This window comes from Pipistrellus kuhlii, unplaced genomic scaffold (assembly GCF_014108245.1).
Source record: "Pipistrellus kuhlii isolate mPipKuh1 unplaced genomic scaffold, mPipKuh1.p scaffold_m20_p_52, whole genome shotgun sequence".
Taxonomy (NCBI): domain Eukaryota; kingdom Metazoa; phylum Chordata; class Mammalia; order Chiroptera; family Vespertilionidae; genus Pipistrellus; species Pipistrellus kuhlii.
In genome coordinates this window covers 1,774,846-1,800,143 of record NW_023425554.1, presented here as the reverse complement: position 1 = coordinate 1,800,143, position 25,298 = coordinate 1,774,846, and the positions used below count along the sequence as shown (strand labels likewise).

The window sequence follows — 25,298 nt, the reverse complement described above, 5'->3', positions numbered from 1 at the left end:
CCAGGACCTGGGCGGGGGGCAGGGGCAGCCCGTACGCCAGGCACACCTGGAAGCAGAGGCTCCGCAGCAGGCCGTGGGCGCCGCGGCTCATCTGGGAAGTCCCCAGGAGCCGCAGGACAGTCACCGTCTTGCAGCCCAGCAGCCCCGGCACCTGCTCGGCCAGCTCGCACATCAGCGCCGTCTTCCCGATGCCCGGGGGGCCGAAGAGCACCAGGGGCGTGTGGGGGTGACTGTCGCTCTGCCGGAGCCGCCGGCCCACCCGGGCCAGGAGCTCTTGGCGCCCGCAGAAGGTCCCGGTGGCCTCGGCGCTCAGCCCCAGGTGGTGGCGGATCTCCTGGTAGAGCCAGGCCAGGTCCTGCCGGCCCACCTCCAGCTCCCGGAGGCGCTCGAGCACCTGGTGGTTGGCCCTGGCCACGAACTGCTCCCCCAGCTCCTGCAGGTACCGGGCGTGAGCCTTGTTTTTGGGGTTCACCAGGTCGCGGCTCCACGGCAGGCGGTGGGCCCTGAGGACACCCGGCTGCCTGTCGGCGATGCGCCCCTTGAGGCTGCTGAGAAGGTGCTGGGCATCTGTGTCCAGGCAGCCGTCGGCGAGCCGGTCCACCATCTTCAGGGCACAGTCTTCCAGGATGTGTCTGTTCAGGTCTTGGATCTCCCTCAGGAAGACGGTGGCCCCCTGCTCCCCATCTGTCAGGCTCAGCAGGCCCCGCTCTATCTCCCACTCGATTACTGCAAAGGTAGAGGAGAAGGGGAGAAAGCGTGTTATCCGCTGGCCCGAGTGGGGACACTGGGGAGACACACGTGGGAGGTGGGGGTAGTGAAGTTCAACATGCGCCCAAGTGCTATGGCGTAACCTTAGACTAGGGGTGTCAAACTCAATCAGAGAAGGGGCCAAAATCTAAAATCCAGCCTAAATCGCGGGCCGAATGGTTTACTGAACAGTCATAAACTGTCATTGTGATGGAAACGCAGAGGAGTGCAGTGATGACAGCGCGGTGCGGGCCACATTGCAAGGCCTGGCGGGACGGATTTGGCCCGCGGGCCTTGTGTTTGACACATGTGCCTTAGACAAATGAATGCTCTCGAGTATGTGCCAATAAAACTTTATTTAAAAAAATCAAATGGCCGAAACCGGTTTGGCTCAGTGGATAAAGTGTCCCAGATTCAATTCTGGTCAAGGGCATGTATCTTGGTTGCAGGCACATCCCCAATAGGGGGTGTGCAAGAGGCAGCTGATCGATGATTCTCATCTATGTTTCTAACTCTCTATCCCTCTCTCTTCCTCTCTGTAAAAAAAAATCAATAAAATATATATTTTTAAAAAATCAAATGATGGGCTGGACTTGGTCTCTGGGCCATCCTTTGCCGGAACCTTGTCCCTGAGCAGGTAGCAGCTGCCACGAGAATCCTTATTTTGCAGAACTGAAGGGCCACATTGAATTCTTAGGAGCCATTGTTTGGAAATAGCGATCAGACCTAAGAAGTTATTTTTGAAGCTGTTCTGCATTCAGCAGAGGCTCCTAGCTCTTTGCAGCTCAGTGAGCCAGCCCCTTGGAGACGGGACTTACTCTCCGAGCCAACGACAAGAGCCACTCAAAAGTCCTCCGTGGAGTGACCCCACACTCGCCTCAGCCCCGTGAACAGGCGTGAAGGCAACTAACAGTCCCAAAATGGGGTCCTTCTTGAACACATTTTGGCATGAACCAATCCAAGACCATCTTCAAGCTGGTGACCTTGTGCAAAGCACTGTACCTTTCTGAATCTGCTTCCTCCCTGTAACATGGACACCCTAGTCCAATCGTGGTGGCTTGTTTTGAGGATTTTCTATGAACTAATACTGTGAAAAGATGAGCACATAATACTGATGGAACAAAGCCAAGCAAAAGATTACAGACTGTGCAATTCCATCTTCTATAACATGCTGAAATCAAATCATAGAGATGGAGATGGGTTCGTGGTTGCCAAGGGCTGGGTGTTGGGAGGGCTGAGTGTGCCTCTAAAGGGGTAGCAGGAGGGATCCTTCCAGTAAGAGAGCAGCCCTATGTATTGACTGTAGTGGTTACTATAAGCTACACAGGTGATAAAACTGCATGGAATGAAATACACATGCATGGGCTAGCTGCACACACACACACACACACACACACACACACGTCAAGTGTGTACCTTTAAAAGTAGTGCTCTCTCTGGATTATAACAATGTCCACATCTTGGTAGTAATACTGTACTCTAGTTTTGCAAGCTGTTACCTTTGGTGGACACTGGTTAAAGAATGCCTGGTTGGTAGTCACAAAAATAGCAGTATAGGGAATTTAGTTAATCATCCTATCTAATAAAAGCATAATATGCTAAGTGTCCAACCCTGGCCTTGATTGTGCACTCATGGGGTTCCTCAGCCTGACCTGCGCCCTCTCACAATCCAGTGCCCTTTGGGGGTTGTCAGAGAGCCGGTTTCAGCCTAATCCCACAGGCCAGGCCAAGGGACTCCACTGGTGCATGAATTCGTGCATCGGGTCTCTAGTATATATATAAAACCCTAATATGCAAATAGGCCGAATGACAGAACAACCAAACAACTAGTTGCTATAATGTGCACTGACCACCAGGGGACATGTGCAGAACATGGTGGGCGTTAGCTGTGGTGGAATGGTGGAGCAGGTGAGCAGGGAGTGCCAGGCCAAGGCCAGAGAACAAGGAGCCACAGCCGGAGGGACCAGGAGGGAGTAGGGATAATGGCTGGAGACCCAGCCCTGTGCCCACTGCAGCCTTGCACCCCACAGTTCCTTTCAAGGTGCACAAATTCATGCACTGGGCCCCTTGTATACTTATAATATAAATTCATAAATTGAATATGCAGATAAATGAATTCATATATCTCATAGTTTTACTAACATAAATTCATATGTTTAATAGTTTGAGTAACATAAACTCCTACATGTTTGGTCATATAAGTTGACATACTAATAGCACACAGACTGATGTATTACTAACCCACAAGCAACAGGAACCTGTTTCTTGCTGGCAGCAAGTGGTGGGGAAGGGAACTGATTATGTTGCATGTTTAGAAAAAAATCTTTCTGCCGGGACCGGTTTGGCTCAGTGGATAGAGTGTCGGCCTGCGGACTGAAAGGTCCTGGGTTCGATTCTGGTTAGGGGCATGTACCTTGGTTGCGGGCACATCCCCAGAAGGGGGTGTGCAGGAGGCGGCTGATCGATGATTCTCTCTCATCGATGTTTCTAACTCTCTATCCCTCTCTCTCCCTCTCTGTGAAAAATCAATAAAATATATATTAAAAAAAAAAATTTAAAAAAAATCTTTCTGATATCTGGAGTGGAGGGTGATGTGGGTGGAGGGTGAGGTGAGAGCTGAGGGGCAGGCGGGAGCAGGTGATGGATACAGCAGTCACAGGGTCTGATCCCTACTCTCCCCCGGGGACAGGTGAGACCCCCTCCTCCTGGGGCCTCAGTTTCCACTCTGAAGCAGGTGCCGTAAGGCCAGAGGCCTGAGCTCTCAGCAGGTCTAACTCGGGCGTTCCGTTTCCCCAGGATTGTCCTGGGTTTGGCCCTAACAGTCCTGCCTCCCCAGAGCCTCCTGGTCCAAGGCCAACAGGGCTGGCGGTTGTCTTAGAACCTGTCCCCCTGAGCCAGGAGCCTCCCTGGGAGAAGCGATGGAGCTGGAGGAGGAGAGGAGGATCCCGAGAGACCCAGATTTCACTGGACCCCGGCTGAACGCTCCTGGGTCATCTGTAAAATGCCCTTTCTCAGGGCCGGGGAGCTAGGCTGGTTCGGCATTCATGGACACGCGGATCCTGGCGTTTGGACGACCCTCCATGTGAATTCTGATCCCACGGGCATTTCCCACGGGTCCCGGGGAGCCTCCCATCCTCACCTGACCGCTGGTAGCGATGCCACTGCTCCTGGGTGATGAGGCCCAGCCTCCTGGCCTCCTGGGCTCCACAGCGCAGCACCGAGGTCAGGGTGGCCTCCTCCGGCCCACGGGCGTCCCCGGGGCCCGGGGCCTGCAGCACGTAGCTGGGGGGCACAGCGTTCTCGTCCCGCCGGAAGTGCTGAGCCACCAGCTCCAGGTCACCCGGCCTGGCGGTCAGCTGGGCCTTCAGGGCCTCCCATTCCTCCTCCTCGATCAGCGTGGGGACCAGACAGGGGCCGTACTGGTCACCGAGGAGGGCCTGGCAGAGAGAGGGTAAGAGAGAGGGGCGAGGGCTCAAATCCCAGCTCTGGCACTTAGCTCTATGACCGTTGGTGAGGCACGCAGAGCTCCTAGACATGTGTTTGGCTCTAGTGCTATGGAGAAAACCACACTAAGAAGTGCAGGCAGCCCTAGCAGTTTTGGCTCAGTGGATAGAGCATTGGCCTGCGGACTGAAGGGTCCTGGGTTTGATTCCAACTAAGGACATATGCCTGGGTTGCAGGCTCAATCCCCAGTAGGGGGTGTGAAGGAGTCAGCTGATCAGTGATTCTCTATCATCATTGATGTTTCTATCTCTCTCTCCCTCTCCCTTCTTCTCTAACATCAATATATATATATATATATATTATTATTATTATTATTATTTTTAATAATAAGTGCAGGCAGAGATTGCACCTGTGTGCAGAGTAGGGATATTTGGAATCTGATTGAGCATCTTTTGCTTGGGAAGCCCTCTGTGCCAGTTGAATAGCAGTCCCCCCCCCCAAAAAAAAAAAAAAAGATATCTGGTCCTAATCCCTGGACCCTGTAAATGTACCTTTAACCAAAAATAGGTTGTGATGTTGATTTTATGTGTCAGTGTGACTGAGCTAAGGAATGCCCAGATAGTTAGCTGGCCAAGCATGGTTTCTGTGTGTGCCTGTGAAGGTGTCTCTGGAAGAGTTAGCATTGGAGGTGGTGGGCTGAGTAAAGGAGATGGTCCCCAATGCTGGTGGGCCGCATCCAATCCATGAAGGGCCCCCTAGAACAAAGAGGAGAAAGGGCACACTTCCTCCGTGCTTGAGCTGAGATATGTCTTCTGTTGTTGGACATTGGTTCTCAGGTATTCAGACTCAGATGGGATTTACACCATCAGCCCCTCAATCCTTAGGCCCCAACACAGGCTGAATTACACCACCAGCTTTCCTGGGTCTCCTGCTGGCAGATGACATATGGTAGAACTTCTCGGCCTCCATAATCATGTGGACTAATTTCTATAACAAATCTCTTATCTATCTATCTATCTATCTATCTATCTATCTATCTATCATCTATATCTATCTATCCATCCATCTATCTATCTATCCCATTGGTTCTATTTCTCTGGAGACCCCTCACTAATACCAGAGTCTTTGCTGATGCAATTATGTTAGATGGGCCCTAAATGCAATCCTGAGAATCTATATATATAAAAGCTTAAGTGACTGTCTGACCATCTGACCATCCAACCGGTAGCTATGATGCACTCTGACCACCAGGGAGCAGGAGCTCACTTTGGAGTTGCCAAGTTGCAGTGACTTGGCAGCTGCAGTTGTGAGGTAACACACCCAGAACCAGAGAGGAGGGAGCCCAATTCCGGGATGCATCACCGGAGAAATGCCCTCTCGCAATCTGGGACCCCTCGGGGGATGTTGGCGAGCAGGTTTCAGCCTGATCCCCACAGGCCAGGCCGAGAGACTCCACCAGTGCATGAATCCATGCACCAGGTCTCTAGTCCAGCAGTCACCAACCTTTCGGACCTCAGGGACCACCAGTGAGGTTGGTGACCGCTGCTCTAGTCTTTGCTAAGAGATAGGCAGAGGGAGATTTGACACAAACAAAAGTGGAAAAGATGACATGACAACAAAGCTAGAGATTGGAGTGATGCAACCACAAGCCAAGGACACTTGGAGCCCCCAGAAGCTGGCAAAGCAAAGAAAAAACTCTCCCTGAGAAATGTAGGCAGGTGCACAGCCCTGCTGACACCTTGGTTTCAGACTTGGAGGGACAAGGGAAGTTAAGAAAGCTGTCATCAGCAAACCACAGACCAGAGATCTTAGGAAGAAGACCGATGGTTAAAAATATTTTTTTTTTATTTTTATTAAATACTGGGGTCAGTGGAACCAAAGCAAGGGGAGAGGGAAGAGCTGCAAAGAATGAGATCAAGCTATCAGGAGCAACTGTCTGGAGACTCCGGAGCTTCTGGTGCCCCAAGAGACCCAGGGCCTTGAGAAGAAGAGCCTGAGGAAAGTCCCCTGCCACACCGCCTAATGACTTATTTACCAGAGAGAAGCCTCTCCCAGGCACCCCCCCACCCCCCCAACTCCCCACCCTCCCACACACAGCTCTGCTTCCCATGGAGAGCCTCCTGTCAGATCAGAGCCATGAAAGGAGATGAAGCTGTGACTCTGGGGGGATAGAGCGGCAGTGCCTGGTACAGCAGGAAAGCAGGCCGTGGGCCGGCCCACAGAGCCCCTGGAAGGAGGTGCGAGGTCCCTGGGCCATAAGGCCTGGGAGAAGCTCAGAGACCGGCCTCCGGTTCCCGGGTCACCTGGAAACTGTGTTGTGCTTTTCACTGCCTACAGTCCGGGTTGCAAAGTCGAATTCCCCCTGGAGTTCTTTTCCTCCCCTCCCTCCCTTCTCCCTTTAGCAAAATTTTTTTTCCTCTTTGAAACGTAACGAAATGATCAGTCACCAGGCTCATTTGGAAAGCTAAATGAGAAGATGGGGGAAACATTATTTGTGGAGGAGATACGCAAGCCAGAGTGTAGAGCTTTCCAGATGTTAGGTTGTATTTTAAAGCAACAGTAACGAAACAGAGTGGTTTGAAAGGTGAAAGCAGCCAGTTACAAGATGCGTAAGTCCTTGGGATGTTACGTACAATATGGCGGCTGTACATTGCATGGGAGAGCTGAAAGCTGATCCTGAGAGCTCTCATTACAAGGGGGGGAAATCCTTCTCTTTGCTTTGTTTACTTGTATCTATATGAAACGATGGATGTTAACAAAACTTATTGTAGTAATCAAGGTATATGTATGTATTTTCCGGCGTACAAGATGACTTTTGAAACGAAAAAAAGTCAACCGAAAATCGGGGGCAAAAGACCAAAATTGCACAAAAATTACCTGCAGATCTTGACAGCAAAGTAAGTCTTTTCTTTGAAGTGAAGGGTAGTCTTATACAGCAAATATAAGCCCAAATCTATGTTTTAACTGTAAAATTAGGGGGGGTCGTCTTATACACCGGAAAATACGGTAAGTCAAGTCATTTATGCTGTACACCTTAAACATACGGTATACGATACTGTATATCAGCTACCTATACTAATAAAAGGGTAATGTGCTAATTAGACTGGGAGACCTTCCAGACAAAGCCATGGTGATGGGGCCGAGGCAGAGGCAGTTAGGGGCGATCAGGCCAGGAGTGGGGAGCAGTTGCAGGTGATCAGGCTGGGGAGGGGGGCAGTTGGGGGGCGAGAAGGCTGGTAGGCAGAGTGGTTAGGGGCGATCAGGCAGGCAGGCAGGTGAGCTGTTAGGAGCCAGCAGTCCTGGATTGTGAGAGGGATGTCCCAGATTGGAGAGGGTGCAGGCCAGGTGGAAGAACACACACACCTCCTGTACATGAATTTCATGCACTGGGCCACTAGTATCTCAATAAAGCTGGAGAGGGACAGGGAGAAAAGGGGCCAAAAAGATGGTGCCAAGAAAAGTATACAGCAAAAGAGTGAACCCAAGTGCCATCCTATATAATAAAAGCGTAGAATGCGAAGAGTTTGTCTGGGAGTTCGACCAGGGGGCAGGGCCCGCCGGGGAAGGGGAGGGAGGCTCCGGCTGGCAGCCACAGGGGACCCAACCAGTGCACGAATTTCATGCACTGGGCCTCTAGTTGTATAGACAAAACAATGTCTCACACACCTTGTTTCTTGTAGGGAGGCCTGCTCTCTTGGGCAGCTCTTTCTGCACCACTGGGAGTGTTCTCACCTGTGTGGTGGCTCCTTGCCATCCGGGTGTGGGTTGGAGGACTGAGGAACTGAACTTGTACTTCTGCCTGATTTTAAATAACTTAAGTTTAAATCACCACATGTGGTTCATGACTACCGCATGGGGCAGGCAATTCTTAGGCCAACCACACCTCGCCTAGTTCTCTTTATTTCCCTAGAAAAGAGCTTTTAAAACGGGGCCATACTCTCCCACATTCTACGTACGAACCTCCGGGAGAGGTTCGGAGTATTTGTATTTTTATCGGAAGCTGCTCGAAGCTTCTTTGTGATTAAGGGGTGTGGGGCAACAATACTTTCTTGGCTTTCCCCCCTTTACTGTTCTTTTTCTCTAATCCTCACTGGAGAGCCTCACAGGTTCTTTGGAGTTTTTAGTTGGAGTTTATAAATGTTAAGGCATTTGTTCAGAAAAAATATTTTGGTCTTTTATTCTCTATATTTATAAGATATTTTTAGCCCTAACTGGTTTGACTCAGTGGATAGAGCATCGGCCTGTGGACTGAAGGGTCCTAGGTTTGATTCCGGTCGAGGGCATGTACCTTGGTTGCGGGCACATCCCCAGTAGGGGGTGTGCAGGAGGCAGCTGGTCGATTCTTCTCTATCACTGATGTTTCTAACTCTCTATCCCTCTCCGTTCTTCTCTGTAAAAAATCAATAAAGTATATTAAAAAATAGTATTTTTAAACTTATTTACTTTTTTAAACTGGTAAGGCATTTTCAGAGTTGGGATACTTTTCAATAATTATTTTAGTTTTTAGTATTCTTTTTTTAAATCCTCAACCTAGGAGATGTTTATTAATTTTAGAGAGAGAGGAAGGGAGAGAGAGAGAGACAGAGAGAAACATCAATTGGTTGCCTCCCAAACGTGCTCCAACCAGAGAACAAACCCACAACCAACCATATAGGGCAGTTTTGGCACTTTTTTCAAGTAAAGGATGATTATAAGAAGTATTATGCATTGCTGGTGGGAATGCAGACTGGTGTGGCCACTTGTAAAACAGGAGTTTCCTTTAAAAATTAAAAAGGAAATTCCCTTCTGATCCAGTGATCCCACTTCTAGGAATATATCCTTAGAAATCAGAAACACCAATCAGAAAGAATGTATGCACCCCTGTGTTCATAGCAGCACAATTTACCATTTAACACTTGGAAACAGCCTACGCGGTCATCAGCAGGTGAGTGGATAAAAAAGCTGTGGTACATCTACACAATGGAATACTATCCAGCTATTAAAAAAAGAAAGAACTCCTACCATTTGCAACAGCAATGGAGAGTATTATGGGAAGCGAAATAAGCCAGTCAGAGAAAGACAAGTATCATATGATCTCACTCATATGTGGACTCTAATGAACAAACTAAGTGGATGAGCAAAATAGGTCCAGAGATACAGTCGCATGGGACAAAATCTCAGAGGGAAAGCAGGTGAGGGTGGGTGGGTGGGAAGAGATCAACCAGAGAACTTGTATGCATACATGCATAACCCGTGGTCACAGACAATAGGAGGGTGAAGGCCTGGGGCTGGGGGTGGAGGCAGGTTAGAAGAGGTCAGTGGGGGGAAAAAGGGACATAGGTAATACTTTCAAGAATGAAGACTTAAAATATAAATAAATAAAGTAGATGGGGTGGGAAAGCTCATGGAAAGTCCAGAGCCAATCGGAAGATCCCTTTGGATTTCAACACTCCGTTCTCTAACTTACCTGCTGCTTCCACCTGACTGTTTATGTCTGGATCTCAGCTAGCTCTGCAGAAAACGTGCTGCAAATGATTAGCAATGTCTGCCACAGACAGGCTATGGAGACAGGGTGTGACAGCAGAAATGCCACCCGCGTCCACGCCCGGATGTGGCTGGGAAGCAGGGGCTGTGTCTCTGGGCTAGAAGAGACGTAAGAGGGACCCCATCTCTCCCAAAAGACTTACAACGAAAGCGGGGCCTAGGGAGGTTTTCCGACACCGATCGAGCTCCTCCAAGCAGAGCTCTGTGGTCATGTGGTCCGTGGCCTGCGTGTGCTGGATTCCCCATCGCAGATCGACCACCTGGAGATGACAAGTGTGGGTGTGTCAGGAACGTGGCGGGATGGGTGGCGTTTCCGTTACCTCTGGCAAAGGCATGACGGTTCTTCCAATACTTTTTGACAGCTTCTCCCCGAAGGGGGATGTCTGGATTAAACGAACATGAATGAACACCCAGAGTAATCATGAGAGAAAGATCAGGCAGGTCCAGATTGGGGGGCCTCCTGCAGGATGCCAGGACAGTCCTCCCCGAGACTGCCAAGGTCATGAGCAACACGGGAAGGCCAAGGAGTCATCCCAAACTGGAGGGGACTGGGTAGACCTGACATCTAAATGCACCTGAGGCTCCTGGGGGGGGAGGCGGGGGGAGAGGGGGGTCTGAGACCAGAGAGAAGTGGTGACATCTGGGTAACATCAGGAGGCTGGTTAATAACAATGTGCCAGTGCCCATTTCTTGGTTGTACAAGTGCACCTGATATTGTTCACATTCAGGGGAATGGGAACTGGGTGCAAGATATATGGGGACTCTGTGTCACACACAAGCTTCCCGTCAATCTCAATCCCAAAGTAGTTTACTTAAAAACATTTTCTTAAAAATATTTTTTAAGACCCTGAGCATTTTCAAGCTGTTTCTTTTAAAGCAAGGACAGATCCACACTTGTTCGCAGAGCTTTCTTTGCGAAGGAGGGTGTTTCCTTTGGCCCACATCAGACGTGGCCACGTCGCCTTGGCAACCGCACGCCTGCGGTCCATTTCTGCCTGCGAGCCGGAGGAGGGCCCCTGGCCAAGGAGCGCGGCTGACCCCTGAGAGGCTGGGATGAGGAAGCAGGGAGGACAGACTCAGAATAGCTCCCACCTCCTCAAATTATTTTGCCCTCGAGGGAAAGACACATCCATTCCTAATGAAGGAGACAGCACGGGGTGAGAGGACCACAGTGCTGAGTGTGCCTGGAGGAAGGCAGGCAGCAAGAAAAAGGATCAGCCATCCTCCTTGGCAGGAGCCTTCCTCTCAGTGGGCCATTGTCCCTGTCTCTGAGTGAGACTGTCTACAGTGCGTGCCACACGGCGAGCGCCCGTGTAGACCTTAGGGATGAACACTGGCGTCTTATCCGTTCTCAACGTGTAGGTGTTCCTTTCCCGTGCCTCTGCCAAGGAGCTGTGTCTCAACGGCAGGAAGTCGAATTTCCAGCACTGCTTCTTTCTTCCAAACATATTGATGGCCGTTGGTCTTATAATCCAGGGGCTTTGAGGTGCTGAATTGCTGTCCTAAGTGGCAAGGAGGCAGCGCCCGTGAGAGCTGAGACCCCAAAGATGGTTTGTCGGTTTCCACATCAAACGTGCAGGCAGTGACTCCCCACTCACCCCCTGTTACCCCGAGGTTGGTGTGAGCTGTAGGGGACCCTGTTTGGGGCCAGTAGCGACTGTGTCCAGCACTCCGGAAAAAGGCACACCCCACTCAGCACCCACCCTGCGTATCTCACAGTCCTCAAGCTGCCCCAGGGAAGGCAGGGCCAGGAGGGCAGGGAAAACAACACACAAGTGCTGCATCCGAGGAGCAGGGTCTCCAGGCTTCAACTCCTAGCACTGTGTCGCCCACCGTGCAGCCATCATCCCTCCACCTGCCTTTTCTAAAGACTTGTATCTCGCCAGCCCATGGCCAGGACCAGCGACAGAATTTGCAGGGTCTGCTGCAAAAAGAAAATGCCAGTCTCCTGTTCAAAATCCACGATGCATTTCAAGACTCAACTGGAAAGCGTGACACGGAGCACAGAGCCCGGGGGGGCCGCCCAGGCGGCACACCCCGGTTCCCTCTCCCCAGGCAGAGGAAACTGAGGCAGGTGGTGATTACCTCAAACATCAGGCCGTGCTTCTGGCAGAAGGTCTGCACTTCGGGGTATGCTGTCGTCTGCAGAGCTTCTCTCTCCGCGTCCATATCTGCAAGGGGCGACACGGACGGTGCTGGATGGGAGAACACAGAGCTCTGTCCTGGTCAGAGGCTCTGGTTTTAGCTCCAGCCCCTCCCACCCAGGCGGAGGTCCTTGAGGGGACATGCACATACAGCCGAAACCGGTTTGGCTCAATGGATAGAGCGTCGGCTTGGGGACTGACGGGTCCCGGGTTCGATTCTGGTCAAGGGCATGTACCTTGGTTGCGGGCATATCCCCAGGAGGGGGTGTGCAAGAGGCAGCTGATCGATGACTCTCTCTCGTCGATGTTTCTAACTATCTCTCTCCCTTGATTTATTGTACAAAATTAATAAAATATTTTTTTTTTTAAAAAGATACACATAAGGAGACAAACCTCCTGGATGGCCTGGGACTTCCCAGCTGTCAGCACTCATCATCCTACATCCCAGGAAACCCTTAGCTCCCGCTAACCGGGTGGGAAGCTGCCCTCGGTGAGGGTTGCCGGATAAACTATAGGATGCTCATGAGAACTTGCATTTCAGATGAACAGTGAATAACTTGGCAGCATACCCATAGCCCACTCCACACACCGTTTGGACAGATTTGCATTTCTAATAAACCCTGTTCGATTCACACTTCAGAGAAGCAGCAAATAATCTGTTAGCATAAGTGTGCCCTGTTCCATGCAATATCTGGGTACCAGTTCCATTTGCATGTGAGGTAAACAACAAACCATGTGTTACCATAAGGGATAGACTTACAGAAAACGATTATTTGTGGTTTATCTGAAGTGAGATTTAATTGGGTAGCCTGGTTTTGTGTTTTGCTTATTTGTTTGTTTTTGCTAAATCTGGCAGCCCTACTCAGCGTAAGCCTGGATGGATTCTAAGACCTTCTCCATCACTGACTTCGTGGTGAGGCCTAATGCCAGGTGTCAGGCTAGCCTCAGTTTCCCCCCCCCCCCACCCTGCTCTTTGGGGCTGCCAGCTCCCAAAAGTAGAAAAAGTTCTTTTTGTCGCGGCCATTCCCAATTTCTCAGCACTCAGCATGGGCACTCAATAAAGGTTGGTAGAACCACTGTCTACACAAGTTAAACTACGGAGTGCAACATAGGTTTTGGAGAAGCATTTGTTTTCTCCACATGGCCAGGAGGAGGTCACATTAGTGTCTTTCAAAGGCCTCCTAGCCCTGGCTGGTTTGGCTCAGTGGATAGAGCACCGGCCTATGGACCAAAGGGTCCAGGGTTCGATTCCAGTCAAGGGCATGTACCTTGGTTGCAGGCACCTCCCTGGCCCAAGGCCCTGGTTGGGGCGCATGGAGGCAGGCAACCAATCAATGTGGTTCTCTCACATCGATGTTTTTCTTTGTTTTCCGTCTCTCTTCCACTCTCTCTAAAACAGTGGTTCTCAACCTTTCTAATGCCTCGACCTTTAATACAGTTCCTCATGTGGTGGTGACGCCCAACCATAAAATTATTTTCGTTGCTACTTCATAACTGTAATTTTGCTACTGGTGGTTTTTTGTTTTTGTTTTTGTTTTTGGTAATTTTGCGACCCACAGGTTGAGAACCGCTAGCAGCGTTGTCTAAGACCATTGGAAAACACAGATGTTTACATTACGATTCATAGCAGCAGCAAAATTACAGTTATGAAGTAGCAACGAAAATAATATTATGGTTGGGGTTCCCCACAACATGAGGAGCTGTATTAAAGGGTCGAGGCATTAGGAAGGTTGAGAAGCACTGCTCTAAAAGATCAATGGAAAAATATCCTCCGGTGAGGGTTAACAAAAAACAACTAAATAACTAATTAACTAACTACCTGAATAAATAAATAAAATAAAAGGCCTCCCAAAACCACTGGTACAAAGAAGCTGCCTAGGTCCTGCCACAGGAGCTGGCCTCAATGCCTATCTTGTCCCACCTCCTCCCCTTCCCATGCTGGTTTCATAGATCCCACAGGCTATTTACATTTGTCCATAAAATACCAACTGGGAAGTTTCTTTAGATCTAGACACTGCTCAGATCAGGGGCACAACAGCGAATGAGACATATATAAATAATGCAGTCCGCCAGCACGGGCCCCTGCTGGCGTGGGAGAGCTGATGGCTAAATCCTCAGGAATTCTGCGAGCCAGTGATTGTTGACATAGCCATTATGAAAAATGAAATGATCTGAACTTGCAATGGAATACAATATAGCGAAAGCAGAGATCTCAAGTACTCAAAGGTCACGGCTTCCAAACCATCTTACCACATTGGCTGGGGAGCTCTGCTCCTGGGTTTGTTTACTGCTATTGCGTTTGTGGCGGGAAAATACTAGAGGATGGTGACTGTGTGTGTGCGTGTGTGTGTGTGTGTTGTGTGTGTGTGTGTGTGTATATGTATGTGTTTCTGTGTATATATATGCGTGTGTGTGTGTGTGTGTGTGTGTGTGAGTGTGTGAACCACTGCCCAGTTCTTCCCACTCCATGTTTGTGAAGTTACACAGCAGCTTGAAATGGGCCATGGTGGAGGGCTAACACCGCAGAAACTGGCAGACAGTGCAAATCAGGCGTTTTATGTATTGTTGTTTTTTTGTTCTTTTCCTTTAAAATGTTTGAAGATCAGGTTATTAAACATTTCCAGAACACCGCTCAATGTAGCTTTTGCCCTGGCGAAGCTCATAGCCTAGTGGGGAAAGCCAGGCATTAAACAGACACATAAATTAAGTAACTACAGCTTTTGGGGCCTAGGGCTTCATGGGTTCCAGGATCTGCAACACACGGGTGAGGAGGGGATCGTACGAGATGCAGTTGGGGAGGTGAGCAGTCAGTCATGTGGGAAGACACTGGCACTCTAAGCCTAGTGCACTGCATTCACCAGAAATGTTAGTTGCAATATCGTTTGCCACTCATAGCAACTCTGTCAAGTCAGGTTCCCAGCCTGGATTATCAAAGAAACACAGCCCTACCGGTTTGGCTCAGTGGATAGAGCTTCGGCCTGTGGACTGAAGGATCCCAGGTTCAATTCCGGTCAAGGGCATGTACTTGGTTGCGGGCACATCCCCATTAGTAGGTGTGCAGGAGGCAGCTGGTCAATGTTTCTCTCCCATCAATGTTTCTAACTCTCTATCCTTCTCCCTTCCTCTCTGTAAAAAAAATCAATTATATATATATATATATTTTTTTTTTAATAAAAATACTATATTTTATTGATTTTTTACAGAGAGAAAGAGAGAGAGAGAGAGAGAGAGAGAGAGAGAGAGAGAGCGTGCTAGAAACATCAATTGGAGAGAAACATCGATCAGCTGCCTCTTGCACACTGGGACCTTTCAGTCCGCAGGCCGACGCTCTATCCACTGAGCCAAAACAGTTTCTGCTATTTTAAAAAATAATTATTTATTAAATAAATAAAAAAAAGAAACAGAGGATCTGGGACGCTCCCCACATGGGTCACTGGCCGGCTGCATTCACATCCAGGTCTCTTAGGGGACACTGTGAGCCATGCCCATTGCCCTGGCACCACCAAGCGTGCCCCTGGCCTCGAAAACCCAAGCCCTGCCCCGCCCCTTACCTGAGACCGTGGAGCTGATGAAGATGGCCACAGTGTTGGATGGAGGTTCTGGGAGGGGGCCTGCCTGACCCTGGAGGAGCCGCTGGCGGGTGCCTGGGCTGAGGGGGCCCGCGCTCATGCTGTCCACCCCCCTGGAAGCTCTCTCCCAGGGACAGGGACTGGGTCTGGGACACCTCACACCTGTGGCCGAGTGGCCTTCCCAGGAGGCCAGCCCGGAAGGGCCATCGGAGTGGGGTGTGTCTGTCTCACCCTCCAAGGCCCCCTCTGTGACTTGTGGTGCCCCTGGGGAACCGAACCAACTGCTCCCCACAGCTCGGCGTGGCCTGCTAACGCTAAGAGGTGAACACTGGATCGTGACCTCCCAGCCAAGGCCCCTGGATGTTGGCTCCTCCAGGCACCGGAGCCTTTTGCCCCTCAACCAACCAGCTTCTCGCCCTAAGAGCTCAGCAGTCGCTACAGCAACTGTGGTTTCCTGGCACTTGGCACTGGGGCCCAGGGACCAGCCTGCATCTCCAACACCGGTCCCCCGGGGCTCCGAGAAAGTTGAGCTTGGGCCCAGGTGTGCGGAGGGAGGCTGTAGGATGCTGGGAGCTGTGCCCAGCCCTGGCCAGGGAAGCCCAAAGGATGAACAACACTCAGAGGAACTCCCCGCCCGGTCCTGCGCTCACCACTCTCTGCAGCAAATGTCCAAGCACCTGGCGTACTATTTAAACCAGCAGGTCTCCACCAGGACATTCTTCTCCCCAGGGGACACTTGCAATGGCCCCAGAGGCTATGGTTGTCATGACTGGGGAGGGGGAGCTATTGGCACCTGGTGGGCGGAGCCAGGGATGTTGCTGAGCCTCCTTCAGGGCCCAGGGCAGCACCGCCACAGAGAATTCGGTGTGGGGTGCCGCTGAGAAAGCAATTTTTTTTTTAATTTTTAAAATATATTTTATTGATTTTTTTTACAGAGAAGAAGAGAGAGGGATAGAAAGTTAGAGTCATTGGTGAGAGAGAAACACCGATCAGCTGCCTCTTGCACACTCCCTACTGGGGATGTGCCTGCAACCAAGGTACATGCCCTTGACCGGAATCGAACCCGGGACCTTTCAGTCCGCAGGCCGAGGGTCTATCCACTGAGCCAAACCAGTTTCAGCTGAGAAAGCGATTTAAATAAACTCATCCCATCTCATCGCCTGCAGGAGGCCTGCAGCTGAGGCCAGCTGTCTTTGATAAGAAGGGAGGTTAGCAAGTCTCCAGGGGCAGTTAAGACTGCCCAGGTCCAACTGATGAGCTCTAGGAAATAAGCAAAAAACTCCACTCCCAGCAACACGATAGACCTCGAGGGCATTGTGCCAGGCCCGTGGTAGGCAAACCACGGCTCGAGAGCCACATGCGGCTCTTTGGCCCCTTGAGTGTGGCTCTTCCACAAAATACCGTGGCCTGGACGAGTCTACTTTGAAGAAGTGGTGTTAGAAGAAGTTTAAGTTTAAAGAATTTGGCTCTCAAAAGGAATTTCAATCGTTGTGCTGTTGATATTTGGCTCTGTTGACTAATGAGTTTGCCGACCACTGTGCTAGGCAAAATAAGTCAGACGGAGAAAAGACAAATAAACTTAGTTCCGGGTAAACTCACGCTTAGTTTACAGATAAAATCCTTAGCTCACCTGCAAACTCTAAAAGGGCCAAACTGAAAGAAACAGAGAGGAGGGGAGGTGAAGGGAATGGGGAGACGTTGGTCAAAGGTTACAAATTTTCAATTATAAGATGAATAAGTTCTATTAAATAAATAAATAAACAAACACACACAAAAACAGATGACTAAGTTCTGAATTTCTGATGTACAGAATGGCGATCATAGTTAACGATGCTGTATTATATTCTTTTTTTTTAAATAAATCTTTATTGTTCATATTATTACAAATGTTCCTCATTTCCCTCCCCCTACATTGCTCCCCTCCACCAGGTTCCCACCCCACCCTCTGCCCTTTCCCCATCCCCCATTGTCCTCATCCATAGGTGCAGTTTATGTTCAGTTTCTTCCCACACCCTCCTCTCCCCTTTTCCCTGAGAATTGTCAGTTCACTCCCCTTCCATACCTCGGATTCTATTATATTCACCAGTTAATATTGTTCATCAGATTTTTTTAAAAATTCCCTTGGTTTTTAGATTTACTTGTTGATATTTATGTATTTGTTGTTCATAGTTTTTATCTTTATTTACTTTCTCTTCCGAAAGAACCCCCTTCAGCAATTCATATAATTCTAGTTTGGTGGTGATGAACTCCTTTAGCTTTTTTTTATTAGTGAAGCTCTTTATCTGGCCTTTGATTCTGAGTGATAGCTTTGCTGGGTAGATTATCTTTGGCTGTAGGTTCTTGCTATTCATCACCTTGAATATTTCTTGCCATTCCCGTCTGGCCTGCATGGTTTCTGTTGAGAAATCAGCTGACAATCGTACAGGTGCTCCTTTATAGGTAACTACCTGCTTTGCTCTTGCTGCTTTTAATATTCTCTCTTTGTCTTTTGCTCTTGGAATTTTAATTATGATTTGTCTTGGTGTGGTCTTCTTTGGATTCCTTTTGTTTGGAGTTCTGTGTGCTTCCTGGACTTGTAAGTCCAATTCTTTCCCCAGGTGGGGGAAGTTTTCTGTCACTATTTCTTTCAGTATGTTTTCGATATCTTGCTCTCTCTCATCTTCTGGGACCCCCATAATTCTGATGTTGGTTTGCTTGAAGTTGTCCCAGAGGTTTCTTACATTATCTTCAACTTTCTGGATTCTCTTGTCTTCTTGCTTCTGTGGAGGAGTATCTTCTGGCTCTTTATGTTCCAAATCATTGACTTGATTCTTGCGATCTTCCATTCTGCTTTTAGGACTCTGTATAATATTTTTTATATCAGACAATGTATTCTTTATTTCTTGTTGATCCCTTATTATTTCTTGTTGATCCCTTATTAGTTCTTGTTGATCCCTTTTCATATCCTCATAGGTCTTTCGACCTTTTCTAGGAAATTCTTGAAAAACCTTATAAGCATGGTTTTGAATTCTATATCCAGTCGCTTCTTTTTTTCCATTTCTTTTGTTTGTGATCTGTTTCCTTGTCTCGGCATTTTTGCAGTTTCCCTGAGTTGGTAGGGTGGATTTGTGTGCTAAGGTGTCCAATATGGTTCAGTGAGTCAGCCTCCCAGTTATCTGAGGTGGACAGTCTTGGTGTAGCCCTTTGTGGGATGTTTGTGCAGTCTTGTTGTTAAGCCTTGCTTGTTGTTGGTATCACTGGGAAGCGTTGATCTCCAAGCCAATTGGCTATGAGGATCAGAAGTGTCTCAGCTAGGAGGGTTTCTGTATTCTTCTTGAATGGGGTGGAATCTTGGGGTGGCACAGACAAGCTTTGTTGAATCCCGAACAATTGGTTGCAGGCACGCGTACCTCTTTGGTATAGACGCAGACAAGCTTTAGATTCCTGTCTGTTACTCCCTAGGAGAGTCCCATTCGCTACAAACAAGAAAGCTAGCCACTGGAAAGGCTTCTGTGCTCCACTTGGATGGGGCGGAGTCTCAGGTGGTGCAGACAAGCTTTAGTCAGCCCCTCCCTAGGAGGGTCTGGTTTCTGGGTCCCACAGTAGTGGCCACTGCTTCACACACTTCTGAGAGATCTCTGCCCACTGCCTGACAGTCTGACCTCTCCCTGTCTGGGGTCGTCTATCAGCGCAATAGGGTGGTTCTATTTTCCTCCCGAACAAGAAAGCTAGCCTCGTATTAGCTGTCTGCCCTCTCCATGCGCGCAGGGAGTAAGCCAGTAGCAAACTCAGCCTGCCCTCTCTGCGCTGCGCAAGCAAGCTGGCAGTGAACTCTGTGGCTGCCTTTTCATGAGCACAGTTCTCCGCACCTTCACAGTTCCTGAAGCTCAGCGTGCCTTCTCTCTCCTTCCCAGATGGTAGAGCCTCCTCTCAGCCAGCCGTCCTACGCTTCTGAGTGATGTTTCCCCTGTTTTTCAGTTCTAAATTCAAATTTGTTGTGGTAGGTTGCATTTGGGTGTCTACCCTATGCCGCCATCTTGGTTTCTCTCTGTATTATATTCTTGAAACTTGCTAAGAGAGTGGATCTTAAATCTCACCACACACACACACACACACACACACACACACACAAATGGTAACTATGTGATAAAGGCGTTAGATAATCTACGACGGTAACCATTTTGTGACATATACGTGCATCAAATCCACAAACTTAAACAATAGTATGTGTTGATTACATCACAATAAAGCGAGGAAAAACATAATAAAAAAACACAGGCTGTGTGGCCAGGGCAAGACCTTCTCAGGATTAGACCTCACTGGAAATGCCCTGGAGATCTAAGGCCTGCCCACCCACCCTCCTGCCAATATTAGCAAAGCACAGACAGAAGGGAGCTGCACCTCTGCGTCCACAGCCCGGCGGGAGTGCTGTCTCCTCGTCTCCCCAGCGCCTCCCGGAGGATTCAGCCGCATGGTCTGTGAAACGGGAGTGAGGCCCACTCGGGGTGGGCTGGGGGCAGACAGTGAGGCACCCCCTCGGGGGCAGCGCATGAGGAAGTGAGATGTGCCTGAAGGTCAAGATGAATGCCTAAATGCCCGTGACCAACAGCATGTGCACCAAGCACTTGGGGATGGTAAGTAAAGTCCCCACTTTACCTGCGGGCACTCAAGAAACAGTAGCATCAGTTCCACCGAGCAGTGTGAGCTTTTCCGTACCTCTTCCTTCTCTGCCTCAACTTCCCTTCCCTGCCTTGTCCACCCAGGAAAGACCCTGCTGCTCTGGGGCCCCCAAGGCCATCTCAGTTCCAGGGATTCACTAAAAGGACTCACGGGATTCAGAAAAAGCTGTTTTACTCGTAATTATGGTTTGTTAAAGTGAAAGGATGCGGATTAACAGGGAGTTTCGAGGCCTGAATCGGAAGGGAAACTTACTTTTCATTATATGATGCTCTTTGCCTTAACGATGGGGTTACATCCCAATAAACACATTACATGTTGAACATATTGTAAGTCAAAAATGCACTTAATGCCACACTGTAGAGTGTCTGTTGTCCACCCTCATGACCACATGGCTGACTGGGAGCTGGCCCCCTGCCACGGCCCAGCACCAGGAGAGAGTCCGCCCCACATACCCTGGGCCCAGGAAAGGATCCACATTCAGGATTCGAAGTCGGACGTCTACTGAACGCATAGCACGCTCCCACCATCACAAAGTCAACGGTTTCTCAGTCAGACCATCCTAAGTCAGGGACCATCTGCACAAGTTGCTATACACCCTAATGCTGGCCATTCAAAATATCTCATTTCCATTTAAATGTTAGTAAATAACAGGCGGGATGCGTTCTTGGTCGTCTTTCAGAGCTCCAGCAGGCCTCTTCTAAATAAAACAGCTCTGGCCGAAGCCGGTTTGTGGACTAAAGGTCCCAGGTTCCATTCCGGTCAAGGGCATGTACCTTGGTTGCGGGCACATCCCCGGTAGGGGGTGTACAAGAGGCAGCTGGTCGATGTTTCTCTCTCATCAACATTTCTAACTCTCTATCTCTCTCCCTTCCTCTCTGTAAAAAATCAATAAAATAAATAAATAAATAAATAAATAAATAAACAGCTCTGCCTGATGTCTCTGTGATGTTCCCTTTTCTTTCTGTGCATATATTTTTAAAAAATATTTTATTTATTTTTCACAGAGAGGAAGGGAGAGGGATAGAGAGTTAGAAACATCGATCAGCTGCCTCTTGCACACTCCCTGCTGGGCATGTGCCTGCAACCAAGGTACATGCCCTTGACTGGAATCAAACCTGGGACCCTTGGGTCTGCAGGCCGATGCTCTAGCCACTGAGCCAAGCCGGCCAGGGCCATATATGTTTTTTTTTTTAAATTATTATTATTTCATTTTTTTGTCCCCTTTCTTTTGTAAATGTCTCGTTGCTAAAACAAGGTGAGCTGAAAGGAGACCTTCCGTGTAAGATCACCCAACACTGGTTTCATGAAAAAGATGAACGAGCAGATCCTGCTGGACCCTGGGTGGTACCTGAGGGAAGGTCCCTTTGGGGAAGCCGCACACACACTTCAGGACACAGATTGACATGAGCCCAGGGCAGAGGCCTGAGCTTCTAATGGTCCCCTCCCATGGAGTCGTGCGGACAGGGTTTAATTCTCACAGCGATGACGGCTGACAACGTGCACGGGGTACCGCAAGCTGGGGAGGCTCACCAAGCCTTAGGGTCCAGGGATTTTTGTTTTGTTTTTGTTTTTAAATATATATTATTGATTTTTTTACAGAGAGGAAGGGAGAGAAGAGAGAGAGCTAGAAACATCAATGAGAGAGAGACATCGACCAGCTACCTCTTGCACACCCTCTACTGGGGATGTACCCGCAACCAATGTATAATACATGCCCTTGACGGGAATGGAACCTGGGACCTTTCAGTCCGCAGGCCGACACTCTATCCACCGAGCCAAACCGGTTTCGGCATGTGTCCAGGGTTTTCACTGGGTATGGCTCATCTAGACACAGCGGACCTCAGTCTCCAGCCCCTCCAGCAGCCCAGCTCATAGCACGTGGCCCAGGGCCCCTGGCATACGTCAGGGTGTTAGCATCGATCACCTGGCATATCCCAAGGCCCCCAAGTTCACAAAGACCGTCTTATCAGCCAGGTTATTTCCAGGGCTTTTAAAGGGCTCCTCCCAGGAGCTGGGCGAAGGCCAGAGCTTTCCTGCGCCGGCTGGGTATGGACACGCCAGGCCTGCCGAGTGAGACCTCTCCTCTCGGGCCTGATGGATGTTGTGATGTGGAGTTAGCTGTCGGCATTGTATGGAAGAGGAAACAGGCTCAGGGGGAGAACTTTCTCACCAGCCTAGAAGCACAGGGTCGGGAGCAAATACTGCCATTCCTCTCCTTCAGGGACCTCCACTCCCAGCCTGGCCATCCAGCCAGCGTCCCCAAGTCCACCCAGACCCTCTGGCTTAGTCTCACTCTGCTGACAGCTCCAAGCCTCAGCTCTGAGCTCTAGTGTCTGTCTAGCCCAGTGGTCCTCATCCTTCCTAAGGCCGTAACCCTTTCATACAGCTCCTCGTGTTGTGGTGACCCCCAACCATAACATTATTTTCTTTGCTACTTCATAACTGTCATTTTGCTACTGCTATGAATCCTGCTGAAACCTGTTTGACTCAGTGGATAGGGCATCAGCCTGCGGACTGAAAGGTCCCGGGTTTGTTTCTGGTCAGGGGCATGTACCTTGGTTGCGGGCACATCCCCAGTAGGGGGTGTGCAGGAGGCAGCTGATTGATGTATCTAACCATCTCTCTCCCTTCCTCTCTGTAAAAAAGTCAATAAAATATATTTTTAAAAATAAAAGGTAATGTAAATACCTGTGTTTCCCAATGGTCTTAGGCTCTACAGCAGCGGTTCTCAGGGTGAGAACCGCTAGCAGGAGGGTCGCTATTTACATTACGATTCATCACAGTAGCAAAATGACAGTTATGAAGAAGCAACGAAAATAATGTTATGTGCTGGAAACCAAATCAGTTTCAGCTGGGAAAGAGATGTTGACAGGAAGCCAGGAAGGCTGGTCAACAACCTCAATTGCTTTAACCTTTAGTTGAGATTATGTTAAGTTGAAGCAGCTGTTAAGCCTCAATAAAAGGGGATGGCAGGGCCAGAGCAGTCATAGTTCTCCCACTAGAGTTGGACTACCGCCTGGCCCCCCAAATCGCCAAATTGAATTTCTTCAAGTCTCTTTTCACTTGTGTGCGGCCCTTCTCCAGAAGCTGAACCCTGAATTGGAACTCTTTCTACGCGGGCCGTGAAAGAGACTCCAATAGTTATGGTTGGGGGTCACCACAACATGGGAAACTGTATTAAAGGGTCGAGGCATTTGGAAGGGTGAGAACCACTGGTCGAGGGCCTTGCCGTAGCCTCTCGTCGTCGTCAGTCTCCTGACTTGGGACTTGCCTCCCTGGAAATCTCTGTTGCTTTTCCCACATCCTGGGTCCCCAGGATGCCTCTTGGATGTGACCCCACTCCAGTGCAGGCCACAGTCCCTTGGTTACCATGATCTGGAGTTTATAGAAGGATTGGGAGGGGTTAACCTGGACACTCACACCAGGCTTTCTGTCTCCCCTCCCACCCAGACTTTTCCCGTCGCAGCGGGCTGGACCTTTGGGGATGCCATCCTCTGCAGTGAGGGTGCCCTGTGCCCTGTAGGATGAGGACCAGCATCCTGGCTTCACCCCACTGGGTTTCAGTAGCAGGACTCCCTCCCCAAGTTGTGACGATCAAAACTATTACCAGCTCTGGCTGGGTGGCTTAGTTAGTTGGTTGGAACATCATCTTATGCACCAAAAAGTTGTGGGTTTGATTCCCGGTGAAGGCACATACCCAGGTTTCCGGTTTGACCCCCAGGTCAGGGTATATATGGGAGGTAACCAATTGGTCTCTCTCTCTCTCTCTCTCTCTCTCTCTCTCTCTCTCTCTCTCTCCCCTCCCCCCCTTCTTCCCTCTAAAATCAATAAAAACAGCCAAAACCAGTTTGGCTCAGAGGATAGAGCATCAGCCTGCAGACTGAAGGGTCCCAGGTTCGATTCCGGTCAAGGACATGTACCTTGGTTGCGGGCACATCCCCAGGAGGGTGTGTGCAGGAGGCAGCTGACCGATGTTTCTCTCTCATCGATGTTTCTAGCTCTTTATTTCTCTTCCTTCCTCTCTGTAAAATATATATATTTAAAAATTAAAAAAAAGGAAATCAGTCTCAACTTTAAAAAAATAAAATAAAAATAAAATAAAATCAATAAAAACATATCCTATGGTGAGATTAAAAACAAAAAACAAAAAACACCAACTATCTCCAGACATTCCCAATGTTGACTAGGCTCGCTGTAACAATGCCTGGTTAAGCACCCCTGGTCTAACACAGCTGATTTATTTTGACCTCAGGGCCTTTGCACGTGCCAGGAATACCCCATTCCTCATCCTTTCATGTCTTCCACATTCAGCTTAAATGCCACCTCCTGAGAGGCCTTCCTTCACCCTCCCATTACTCAGTGACCTCCCAGTCTCTCTGACGCCATCACCCTATTTTAATCCTCTGCATGGTACTCACCCCCACCTGGGGCTTCTTTGCTTGTTTACTGGTCGTCTCTCTTGCGCGAATGTGACTTCCACCAGTGAAGGACCTTGTCTGCCAAGACTGGCGTTCCTGGACCATAGTAGGTGCTCCGTGAGTCATGGTCACACCAGCCGGCTCACCCACCGCTACCCATCCTCCTCAGCTCCCGTTTCCACCGCAGACCCCGGAGCAGGGCTGGCCTTTCCTGGGGAGGACCTGCCACAACTGCCTCCTGGGTGCCCTGGGGGCTGCAGCTCCCTCTCCCTCCTGCTGCTGGTGGCGGAAGGGCCAATCTGCAATCCTCTAGGGAAGGAGGTTGGAAAATAAAGTTTTCTGGAGCTCAGCACCGATGGGAAGGCAAGTCCCTGGCAATCCCAGTCACTTTTTGTCTTAGGTATTTCCCAGGTCTGTCGCTGCCAATTCCCCCAGCAACTGGGAGAATGAGAGAAATTATGTGGTTCTCAGGCCCTGGCTTAGCCGGGCACATAGCCAGGATTGGCAGTTAACTGTTGTGTGCCAGGCGAATGCAGTCAACAGAGCAGATGCTTCTGCGGAGGGTCTGTGAGGGGTCAGCCGGTTGGCCTTGGCTATTGGCAGTCCACACACAACCCAAGAGGCAAATACTGTGACCCTGCACCACGGATGAAGAAATGAGGTCCAGAGAGAGAGAGAGAGAGAGAGAGAGAGAGAGAGAGAGAGAGAGAGAGAGAGAGAGAGAGAGAGAGCGCGAGCGCCATGTGTGGGCCACTCTGAACGGGAGTCTTCTCAGCCACCTCCCGAGTTGGTAA

The 25,298-nt window shown here is 49.6% G+C and overlaps 1 protein-coding gene across 2 annotated transcripts in view; it reads right to left on the bottom strand.

Moving 5' to 3' along the window:
* The window catches only part of NWD1 (NACHT and WD repeat domain containing 1), a 63,073-nt gene extending 38,049 nt beyond the window's left edge, over positions 1–25,024 (bottom strand). The window contains exons 1-5 of one of the 2 annotated variants that reach the window (XM_045573563.1): positions 24,505–25,024; positions 11,800–11,885; positions 9,858–9,974; positions 3,887–4,184; positions 1–726 (exon numbers count right to left, since the gene is read on the bottom strand). The exon at positions 1–726 is cut by the window's left edge and continues 547 nt beyond it. In XM_045573563.1, the coding sequence (XP_045429519.1) occupies positions 1–726; positions 3,887–4,184; positions 9,858–9,974; positions 11,800–11,883 (1,225 nt within the window). In that variant the 5' untranslated portion in view covers positions 11,884–11,885; positions 24,505–25,024. Of the gene's footprint in view, positions 727–3,886; positions 4,185–9,857; positions 9,975–11,799; positions 11,979–24,504 lie in introns of those variants that run through there. The other variant, XM_036416011.2, reaches the window with a different exon arrangement.
* Positions 25,025–25,298: the final 274 nt, after the last annotated feature.